Source organism: Vespula pensylvanica, chromosome 2 (genome assembly GCF_014466175.1).
Source record: "Vespula pensylvanica isolate Volc-1 chromosome 2, ASM1446617v1, whole genome shotgun sequence".
In the NCBI taxonomy this organism is placed as follows: Eukaryota; Metazoa; Arthropoda; class Insecta; order Hymenoptera; family Vespidae; genus Vespula; species Vespula pensylvanica.
Window position 1 is genome coordinate 1,748,312 of NC_057686.1, and position 12,500 is coordinate 1,760,811.

Consider the following 12,500-nt stretch of genomic DNA (forward strand, 5'->3'; position numbering starts at 1 on the left):
AAAAAAAAAAAAAAAAAAAAAAAAAAAAAAAAAAAGGAAAAGAACATTTCAATTAACAGAAAAAGAAAAAGGGGAGACGAAAAGGGAGGACGAAAGATAGATAAATTTCCTTTTGAAATTATCTTTTGAAAAGTTTCACAAGGTGATAAATATATAAGTGAATTCGCAGAGAAGAGGATGAATCGATCGATCGGATCTTTTCTTTGGAAGCGATGTCAGCGATCGAAAGTCGTAACGTCGACGTTCGAACGTCTTTGACGATATCGAAGGGAAAGAGAAATTTTGATAGATCGTTTGATAGATATAAACTACGTAATTGACATATTTTTTTTTTTTTTTTTTTCCCCTCAAGAAGATCAACAATAAAAAGAAATATAACAGAATAGAATTCGATGGACGACTGCGAAAGTGATCTATTTTTATCTATATACATATATACATGTGTGTGTTCATACCACACCCTCACCCTTTTCCCCTTTCATGATCGACACTTCGTACTAAATTCGTGATCGAACTATTTTGAATGTTGATCATCGTTCTAACGACTAATGTGTACGCGTTTAAGGCTCGCCGAAATGTCGCGTATTTCTAATCGTGCTGTTAGCACGATAGCCGCGTCTATCGGTATCCTATTATTAGTGATATTCTTGGTGATTTTATGGACCGGTTCATGGAACACACGTGTTATCGAGAAAACCAACAAGGAAGTAATTGGCTACGGGATGAGAAACTCGAGCGAACAGTCGATTAGTGTTTTCCATTTGATCGAAGAAGATACGAACGTATTGAATACAACGATAAACGAGAGAACAACTACTACCGCATTCAACGAACGTGAGTTTTACTCTTTTTTTTTTTTTTGGTATTTATTTTTGTTTTGTTTTTTTTTTTTTTTTTTTTTTTTTTTTTTAATCAATGTTTTTCATATATCTAATCGATAAGTTTTGTTATTTGTATTTATGAGAAATATACAAACTTATTAGCGCGATACACATATATCTGTATAATTATCTAGTTGCTATTTATATTATTCTAATTTAATTAATTTTGATATATATATATATATATATAAATAGAATATACAGAATAATTTAGATATGTATATTTAATTTTATATGTATTTTTAGTAACATATGTTTTAGTAAGGATTACTTAATTTTCAGTTAATAATTAGGATATGGATTAACGAATTAAATTTTTATAATACGGATCGTATCGCTATGTAATTTCAAAGTTAGATCACGTTGAAGAAACTTTGCTATCAATTCGATCTATAAAAAAAAAAAGAGAGAGAGAGAGAGAGAGAGAGAGAGAGAAAGATATACTAGAAGACTACTCCATTATAATCAATTTCTTATTTGAGAGAGAATCAAGCTAATATCTTTCACCTACTTATCGGTCTATTTCTGAACTATAATACTTCGGTGCAACACTATAATCTCTTTCTTTTCCTCTTTTGAATTTCGCGAAGGAGGCATTTGCGTGGGAAAACTATAACTACTACTTTATTATAAATATAAACTTCTTGTGAGAGAGAATCAAGGCAATATTCTCCACTTATCTAACCATATATATCTTTGAACTAATATCAATATTATAATAGATATTAACAATTAATTAATTAATCAATATATATATATATGTTTCTAGTATATTTAATATATCCAGTATATTTCTAATAAATAAATAAATAAATAAATAAATAAATACACACTATATTATATATATTATTTTACACTAATAAACAATAATAATTAACACACACACACACACAGAGAGATAGATATACATTTCTCTCTCTTCCGAATCTTATGAAGAAGATATTTGCTACTAATATACATTAATAACTAATATTTCTCTCTCTCTCTTTCTCTCTCTTTCTTGAATCTCTCTCTTTCTTGAATCTCTTAAAGGAGGCATTAGCGAGGAGCGCCGCTCGGGGAAAGCTAGAACGTCCAGACGTCCTTGTAAGGCCGCTGCTCCAAAGCAGCACCCACACCTTCACCTACACCTACATACATCTCCTCCTTCATATCCTCCTCTTACATCTCCACCTCCTCCTCCTCCTCCTCCTCTTCCTCCTCCTCCTTCTTCTTCTCCTTTTTCTTCTTCCTATCGCCTCGATGTCTACCTTTATTCCTACTTACACCTAACACTCCCAGCTCATATCCTCTCGAAGTATCCTTCTTTGATATACATACATAGATATATATATATATAGATATACATACATAGATATATATATGTACACACACACACACACACAGAGTCATGAAACGAACAAGTAATCTCGTACGAGACTCGTTCAATCTACGTGCCTTTCGAATTATCTCCCCAACGCTAATGATCATTAATTGTGTACCGGAATTGCTGACTCATTTCTACGTGACATATACCTTTACAATATATATGTATGTACCTGTGTGTGCTCATTAAATCGAATTAAAATCTTACCCTATACGTGTGTGACTCACCAATATATTTCACACATGGAATTCTCTCTCTCTTTTAATAGATGCACACAATTTTTGAATCAATGATTTTATTTCCCTAGAAAGAGAAAGATATATATATATATATATATATGTGTGTGTGTATATAGACACACACACATACCTAATTATTGTCTCTCTTACTCGATATTTATGACTCATAAATATATTTCACATATAGAATCTCTTTATCTATCTATCTATCTATCTATCTATCTATCTATCTATCTATCTATCTATCTGATTTCTCTATCTCTTTCTTAGATGTACACAATCATTGAATCACTGATTTTATTTCTTTATAGAAATAAAGAGAGTAAGAGAAACAAACAAATAAATAAATATATATATATATATATACATATATACCTAATTATTTTTTTTATTTTCAAAAATATATCACGAATAGAATTACATTCTTTTTTCTTTCTGTTAATATATAAATATATAATTATTGTCTCTTTTACTCGAATTGACTCTTTCTCTCTCTCTCTCTCTCTCTCTCTCTCTCTCTCTCTCTCTTTCTATATATATATATATATATATATATATATATATATATAATTATCTCTCTGATCTTTGCAAGATTACTCACAGTCTATAAATTTTCTTATACCTTCTCTTTGCACCTACATTTGCATCAGATTCTCGTACGTATCCTATAATGTGTAAATACATGTATTTATGTTACCTACATATATACACAGATCGTTAAAAGTTTACTCCTTTCAATCTGCAGATACACATAGATGTATCTAAATACATGTAACATAATACCTCTTGATTATTTTCAAACATTACTTATCTTCTTTCACATTTTTTTTTCTTTCTTTATTATTAGCTTACGTGAAATATTACGATCCGATCTATCGATCGATCGATCAAAAAAAAAAAAAAAGAAAAAAGAGAGAGAGAAGAATCATTATTTCCTTAAAAGTTCTTGTTCAGATATATAATACACGCACGCACGCACGCACGCACGCACACACACACACACACACACACACACACACACACACAAAACGATCGTAGCATCTTTTCAAGCTTTTCTTCAGATATCTATCAACACGGTGGGCTAAAAGTTCACAGGTGATCGTAAAGATCAATTTTCCCATGCTTTTCAAATTAATTTTCTCTTCCTTTCTTTTCTTTTTCTTTCTTTCAGATTATAAAACTACGATTAGCTCGTTAAATTATAATATTAATTATAAATTTAAGATGTTTCGAAAGAGCGTGTACTTAATTGTTTTTTAAATAACATTTAAACATTTTTTACCAAACGTACCATTTTCTCTTTCTTTCGATTACGATCACACGTGTCGAATTTTCTCTCTCTCTCTCTCTTTCTTTACATATTTACATACATGTATATACGTATATGCAACACAACTCTATCACTTCGATAATTCTTCTTGATCCTTTTTACGAGATCGTCGATTTATTACGATTGAAATTTTCTCCAGTGGAATAACCTCGATTACGTTATGTAGTCGAAGCAGCACAGCACGTGTTCCTCATGTATCGACGTCACGGGACTTGCTACGATAACTATCGATAAGAAAAAGAAGAAGCTATGAGATAAGAGAATAGATATTTAAATATGCGTGTAAACGTATATGTATATTATGTACATAGATACATATATATATATATATATCGAATCGCAAGATTACTCGTATAAATTTCAATTTCAATTATGTTTTATTTTCCTTTATTTTTCTTTTCTCTTTTCATTTTATTTTATTCTTATTCTTTTTTTTTTCTTTCTTTTATTTGATTTAATTTGATTTGATTTGATTTGATCTTTTTTTATTTTATTTTTATTTTTATTTTTATTTTTATTTTATTTTATTATTTTTTTTTTTTTTTAATTGTACGCTTATAATGTAGGTATACGTATAGATAGGTGTATGTATATATGTACGTATATGTTCTGTTGCAGAGAACGAACTCGTTTACTTGATCATGATCACTGTGAATCGCTTTTGATCATATATTTAGATAAGAATATAAATTTATGTATATTTCTTATCTATTAACGATTTTAATCGTAAAACCTCTAATACGTAGAGATTATCGTACACGATCGATCGATTATAAATGATTTTATAACGAGATAATTTCATTTATGAATACGTATGAATACGTATTTTTGTATGTTTTAGTTTCATTCATATTGTAGTATCATTTTATTAATACATTTTTTGATGAATACTATACCAATACACTGATACATACATACATATATATATATATATATTATTTATCAAAAAATATATTAATAAAAATATGATACACTATAAATAAAAATGAAACATGTACACGCAAATACACACATAAATTTGCTGATGCAAGAATTACAAATAATACTAATATTTTCATTCATATTAAAGTCACATGAAAAAAAAAGAAAAAGAAAGAGAGAGAAAGAGAAAGAAGCAGAAAAATAATTATATTGATTTCATGTCCTTCATGAAGGAAATTGCCAAGGTGAAGTGACATTCTCAACTTTAGAAAAAGAAAAAGAGAGAAAGAGAAAGAGTGAAGGAAAGAGAGAGACAGATAGATAGTGAGAAAGAAAGAGAGACAGAGAGAGAAAGAGAGAGAGAGAGAGAGAGAGAGAATTATCTCTCTCTTAAAGGATTTCTTCGTACTAGTTTCTTTACGTTAGCACCATCAAGCAAGCAACGCAGCGTTCGCATATAATGTGAACACATTCGAAACGTTCTTCTTATTTCTTCTACTTCTCTACTTCTCTACTTCTTCTTCCCTCTCTCTCTCTCTTAACATACATACATATCTACTTTTTAACGTAAAAAGAAAATGAAAAAAGAAATAAGAAAAATAAAAAAAAAAAGAAAATGAAGACACACACACACACACATACACATATATACACACGACGTACACGTGGGACATAGCACACGAACGTATGCATGCGCACGAGCACGCGCGCGCATACATACACACAAACACACATAGCACTCTTTTGAGTATGTTAGACGAGAAAACTTGTACTTTGAGAAACGAGGAAGCGTATTAACGTAATCGTGCAAGCTAACAAAGACAACGACAACGACAACGACAATGACAACGACAACGACGAGGACGAGGACAAGACATGATGACGATAACATCGTATGATGCTGAAAGTGCGTGACACCATAGAGGCTCGTATTTCTTTAAGGATCAGCAGATACGGATACGTCACGTATTTTAACATTGCGTTAGACCTATTTGTCTTACTAAACCTCCCTGTCCCCTCAATTCCTCATTCTCAACCATCCCCCTTACCGATCTCATCCACGTCCTCAATGACGTCCTACTTAATCCTAATGGGATTTTCCAGGTTTCTTTCTTTTCTTCTTTCTTTCTTTTTCTTCTTCTTTTTTATTTTTTTTTTTTTTTACTTTTTTTACTTTTTTACTTTTCCTCTTAAATACTAATTTTTATTCACTTTAGGATATTTCGTGCTCGTATCGCCTACGATTATTATATTTATATTTATATTTATATTTATATTTATATTTATATGTTAGAGAAGAAGATTATAATGTAATAGTAATGAGTTATTAAATAACAAATTTAACCGAGCATTATTTTCGTCGATTAATTTTAAATATTATATATATGATTAGACGTTCTTTACATAAAGTTTAATATTATCTAAGAGATTAATTTTTTTCTTCTTTTCTTTTTTTCTTTTTTTTTTAAATACTAATCGAATTATAAGTTTATATAACGGGTATCGTAAGAATATAAATGCTTTTTTTTTTCTTTTTTTTTTTTTTTAAATTTTCTATTCCTCGTCGTAGTAGGACTAGTACAATCGTATTCGTATAATAATCGAATCTTCTCTTTTTCTCTTTGACGATATTTTTTCTCAAGTTCATGGATTACGTTTAAAAGTAAAGGAGAACTGGCGATCAGGTGATACTCCGAAAGTAAGAGCACATAAAGTCTTGGTAGACTGCGTGGCGACGACCTCCGACCAAACCGGCCGATCCACCTGAAATACGTTTCAATGTATATGTTGTGTATCTGTGTATGTGTGTATGTGTTCTCTCTCTCTCTCTCTCTCTCTTCTTCTTCTCTCTTTTACTTTACTTCCACTCTTGCAGTTTACGAGTTTTCTCGGACGTCCCTTAAACAGGCTTCGTGTATAATATATACTACATTGGTATGATGACTCATCGATCCTTTGAGATCTAACATAAGAAAGATCTCAACGAACGAATTTCTAAATATTCAAAATTTAACATTAAATTTGGATCGATCGTATAGATCTATCTTAACAAGATTGATTCAATTTGATCGTTGTTAAAAAACGATAATCGTCGAATGTGAATTTTCTTTCTTCGTTTCTTTCTTTCTTTCTTTTTTTTTTCTTTCCTTTTTTCTTCGTTCACTTATGCGAATTGATTCGATTTATATCAATGATCCTATTGGTATCTATAGCATTAGGAAAAATATCAATCTTTTTTCAATTTTTAAATCGAATCCGATATAGTTTGGATCGTTTGATCTATATTAAAATAAAGAAAAAGGGAGAAAAGAGAGTATATTTCATTTTTTTAAATACGATATAATACAAATTGGATCGTTCGATCATTCGATCTATATTAGATAAAAAAAAGTAGACATCTTTCTTCATTTTTTAAATATAATCCAATATTTACATTCAATTTGGATCATCGAATCTTTATTGGATTAAAAAAATATATAGATCGTCATAAACCATTGGATCTAGATTTATCATTTAAGCTAGATTTGTTGAGTCATGAAAAAAAAAAAAAAAAAAAAGAGAGAGAGAAAAGAACAAAAACGAAAAAGAAAATTCTACAAAGATTTACACATACATACACACACACGTGCACACATCCTATAGACACCTGTTTTTTTCCGAGTTAAATTGTTATGAGAAAGGAAAAATAGGCTCGTCAGTAAAAAGATATAACCATAATCGGCGTGTACCAGTGACACTCTTCGTCTTAGCTCATTGCAACATCGTATAATAATTCTTGTTGCCGTTAGAACAACATCATCATCATCATCATTATCATCATCATCATAATCTTCATCATTATCATTATCATAATCTTCATCACCATCATCATCATCATCATCATCATCATCATCATCAACAACAACAACAACAACAACGCCAACATCTTCTTTTTCTTTTTCTTCTTTTTTCTATTTACGTATCTTTTCTAATGTTCGTTAAAGTATTCTCAAAGGAGGATGAGATTCGTGTATCACATCCGTTTTATGTATAGTATTCTTGAATAAGAGAAACGACGACGAAAGGTCAGCCGTTTCGAAAGTCTTTAACACCTGGCCGATCATCACCAATGACAATCGATGACTTCGCGTCGTCACGATAACCTCGAAAGAGAAATCGAATGTTCTTATCGTTTTATCTCGCTTTTTTTTCGAGGAAAAATAATTTTTATCTTTTATCTTTTTCTTTTTTACTCTCTCTCTCTCTCTCTCTCTCTCTCTCTCTCTCTCTCTCTCTCTCTCTCTCTCTTTGTTATTTTTCTTATTTTTTTCTCTATCCATTGAAAAGATCAATCTCATAATTATTTAGTGATCATTTTTATCAAATATTTTTCAAGTGTTGTTTAAAGGGTGTAAACAAAAATTTAATTTATTTATACGTCTATATTTGAGATTTGCAAGACTCGTTGCTTGAAAGAAAAGAAAAAAAAAAGAAGAAGAAGAAGAAAATATCTAATTGTTAATTGTCTGCTGATTAAAAATAAAATGAAAAGTATCTATTCTAATTAATGAATTTCTCTTAACAACTGAAAAACGTAAAATGTGTTGCTTGACAAAAAAATCTGTTCTAATTATCTTATCAGAAATTTGTCAACAGCTGTGTTAGATCTTTGCTTGAAAAAAAAAAAAAAAAAAAATGAAACAAAAAGAATTTATACATATATATATATATATATAATATATTCTAATTAACGAATTTTTCTTAGCAACCATATAAGATGTGTTGCTAAAAAACAAAAAAGAAAAGAAGATCTATCTTAATTACGAGTCACTCTTATCACGAATTTGTCAAGCAATGATCTGCTTCAAAAAAAAAAAGAAAGAAAAAGAAAAGAAATAAAAAAAAAAAAAAAAGAGAATAAAAATCTATCCCAATTACCAGTCGCGCTCTTATCACGAATTTGTCAACAGTTTGATTAGATCCGTTGCTTGAGAACAAAACAAAACAAAACAAAACAAAAAAGAGAAAAATAAAAAAAAAAGAAAAAAGAAAAGACGCAGAAAAAATAACATAAATAAAAATCTCAACTAATTACTAGTAAAGACCCTTATCAGAAATTTGTCAAGAGTCGATGTAAAATTTGTTGCTTGAACGAAGAAAGAAAAAAAAAATAAATAAATAAAAAAAAATAAAAGATTAAAATAAAAATGAAAATGAAAATTAAAATTAAAATTAAAAAAAGAAGAAAAAAAAAAAAAGAATGTAGTAATAGGAAAAACCGGTTTGACGTTAGATACGAGCCTCCTAAAATCATGCTAGATTTTTCTTCGATCGACGGTATCGTTTAACAAGTAAGTAGTAGGCACATAGGTCGTAACACTTACATATGTATTTCGCCCACGTGATTGTCAACGGTATAATCAGCTTGTTCGTTGTGTAATCTCGACCGACTATACATATATATATATATATATATATATATATATATATATATATATATATATATTACATGTGCATATACGTATACCTATCTATGGTTTTTTTAAAGAGACTTAGAATAAGATTACAACAGTGTTGTTAGGACCATAGAAAATTTCTTTTTCGAAGATATCGCGGCATTTATACTTTGATCTGTGTCCAAACTTGTACCTTTTATATATGTACGTATTCAAGATCGAAATGAAGATAAAGGTCGACGTGTTCGTGTTCGCTCAGCTGATTCGTCATCGCTATGGCTCGTCCTGCTGTTTCTTTGGCGAAGAAAAAGAAAAAAAGAAAAAAAAAAAATGAAAGAAAAAAAGGAAGAAAGAAAAATACACACTCCTAAGACACGTCGATGGTCTCCATCGATTTACGAATTCGTGTGATGATTAGGAAAGACTGGTTGTTTCTGGAAAAAGAAAAAAAAGAAAAAAGAAAAAGAATCATCGATTTTTAGCTTCAATTAACATTTTCGATTGATTCATAATCGATGTTTTTAAGGATATATATATATATATATATATATATATATAAATAGATAGGAGAAAATGATTTACATTTATTTTATAGAAAAAATATGCTTCTAATCCAAGTAATCTAATTGGAGATTCCATATAGCTTAATTTATTTTTGCATTAACATAAAAGTTATATAACGAGTATGTTACATGGTAATATTAATTATACTATTAGTAAGTGATTTATAGAAAATTGTATTGGGATATAATGCGTCACTTGCTACCACGGTATATAACATATATTTAATTCAAATCGAAAACTTCTTATTAGATATATTATTAAATATATTTCGTACTATACAATTATTATCTAAAGTTAAAAATTTATTGTAGAAAATATTGTGAAATTATTCTTTTTTAATTGATCTTTTTTCTTTTTTTTTTGTTGATAATAATTAAAACATTCCAAATAATATATACCTCATTAAAATAAAAATTTATATTTTTAATTAAATTACATATATATGCATACATGTGTCTGATTTCAAAGTTAAATGAAGTTTCATAAAGAGAAATTATTTTTGGATGAAATAAAGAAGTAAAAAGATAAAAAAAAAAAAAAGAAAAGAAAAGAAAAAAGAAAGAAAGAAAAGAATATATAAAAGAGAGGGGAAAAGAAAAAGAAAGAAAAAGAAGTTAAGTAAGGCAATCCAACAAAAATTTTGTCAACAGAGTGAAAGAGCTCGGATTTAGTTTAGTCGTTGTTTCTACCTAAAATATTTATTCGCAGTCATTCCTAACAGGTTACGATCGTTAGTCACGTACACAGTATTAACGCAACACTCGATATTTCCTTCTCTCTCTCTCTCTCTCTCTCTCTTTCTCTTTCTTTCTCTCTCTCTCTGAAAGCAACTTATACATTTTGTCGATTCTTCGCGTGACCATATCGCAAATATAGTCGAGAAAAGTTATAGTTCTCGAGGAACAACGTGACGACGTTATTATTACATATTATTATAGTTATTTTAGAACGTTCACTCGTAAAATAACTTTACTGATTTTCTTTTTTTTTTTTTTTTTTTTTTTTTTTTTCAAGATAAATATCAATACGATAATATTTTCAATGAATTCTTATATCTCGATGATCTTATCGTTCAATAAATGATAATGTATCGATATTATATTCAGAAATAAATTTTTAATTAAATGATAATGATTATGAGAGAAAAATTATTGCATGGAATATATATGTATATATATATATTAATAATTATCAACACGTATATTAAAAAATTATTAAAAAGAAAGAAAATGGAGAAAAAGAGAAGATGCTTACTTACAAAACTCGATATAAAAGTTTTCAATTTTAACGAAAGAAAACAAAAAGAAGTAAAATTTATCGATTTATTAAAGAATCGCAAAAAGATTTACCCTATTAATATAACTTTATAATGAAATAAATTTCTGAACACGTCGTAGATAAAAGTCAAAAGAAAAAAAAAAAAAGAAAAAAAAAAAAAAAGAAAAAGAAAAATTACGAGAAACGTACAAATATTTCTTTCATTTATTCCATTCGATTTGTACATCGGATTATTTAAAGAAAAAAAAAAAAAAAAAAAGAAAAGATAAAAGTGAAGATATATAAAAATAAAATATGTAATATGAAAAAAAAAAAAAAACAAAAAAAAAATACACGATATATTCTACATACAAATATAAATTTTTACAATGTAAGATAAAAGGTCTCGATGATTACGAGAGGTTGTTCACTCGAGTTAAAAGAAACCCCCAACGGCGAGGGTTCGTTCATTGTCAGAGAACGATATCGATAGCACCAACTATTTCTATACTATATCTAGAGTTGGTCGAACAAACCGGTCGATAAATCTTTTCATGGCGCTCCTTTGGAATTCGCCCGGAACTCTCTCTCTCTCTCTCTCTCTCTCTTCTCTTTTTCTTTCTATCTCTCTTTCTCTTTCACTCTCTCTTTCTTTCTCTTTCTCTTTCTCTTTCTCTCATGACTTACTACTCATTTTTAACACTATTTTTAATCTTTTTTTTTTTAGCCGGACGAAGCGTTAAAGAGAACTGGACGATATTAAAATTAAAATCGGAGAATAATTTCTTTTTCAAAGGAATTCAAAATTTCTTTTTACAAAATTTTCTTTCGCGAATCCAACGAGATACTGATCTTCTCTTTTCTTTTCTTTCAAGTTCAAAAAATGTTGAGGATGTTCAAAATCAATCATTTTTGCTTACTCATTTTTAATTCTGTTTTTAGTTTTCTCTTTTTTCTTTCTTATTTTTTTTTTCTCGAGCGATAATACGTTCGATATTTTTTTTATTTTTTTTTCTTTTCTTTTTTTTTTTCCCCCCCCCCAAAGAATTCATATTCTTTCAGAATTTTCTTTCGTGAATGCGATATGACGTTCTGATTTATTCTTTTTCTTTTTTTTTTTTTTTTTTTTTTTTAAACATTCAAGAAACGTCGAGAATTCTCAATAACGTTTTTAAAATTTATTCTTACAGAATTTTCTTTTGCGAAGATAATAAGATACTATTTGAAATCATTCCTTTTATAAATTGTCAATGATCATTTAAAAATGGCATGACATTTCCAAACTTTAATAATAGAACGTATTAAAACGACTCTTGAATCCGTTCTCTTAAAGAATCATCCTTATCTAAATACAAGATTTTAATATCTTCTTAACAAATTTTTCCAACTTCTCACTAATCGTATACAAGTAACAAGACTCTTCTAATCCACTCTAGGACAATCGAAAATATTGAAATAATTTCTAAAAGAAAGAATTTCCATTTTCATTGATCGATGAAAATAAAT

General features: G+C 28.6%; 1 protein-coding gene and 1 long non-coding RNA gene across 4 annotated transcripts in view; one reads left to right on the plus strand and one right to left on the minus strand.

Moving 5' to 3' along the window:
- Positions 1-97: 97 nt before the first annotated feature.
- LOC122637528 (A disintegrin and metalloproteinase with thrombospondin motifs 9) overlaps positions 98-12,500 on the plus strand; it is a 106,360-nt gene continuing 93,957 nt past the window's right edge. For all 3 annotated transcript variants that reach the window (XM_043829710.1, XM_043829712.1, XM_043829711.1), the window contains exon 1: positions 98-834. In XM_043829710.1, the coding sequence (XP_043685645.1) occupies positions 549-834 (286 nt within the window). In that variant the 5' untranslated portion in view covers positions 98-548. The remainder of the gene's footprint in view (positions 835-12,500) is intronic.
- The window catches only part of LOC122637529, a 28,863-nt gene continuing 20,212 nt past the window's right edge, over positions 3,850-12,500 (minus strand). The window contains exons 2-3 of the long non-coding RNA XR_006329259.1: positions 9,367-9,607; positions 3,850-4,040 (exon numbers count right to left, since the gene is read on the minus strand). This is a non-coding gene — a long non-coding RNA (uncharacterized LOC122637529). The remainder of the gene's footprint in view (positions 4,041-9,366; positions 9,608-12,500) is intronic.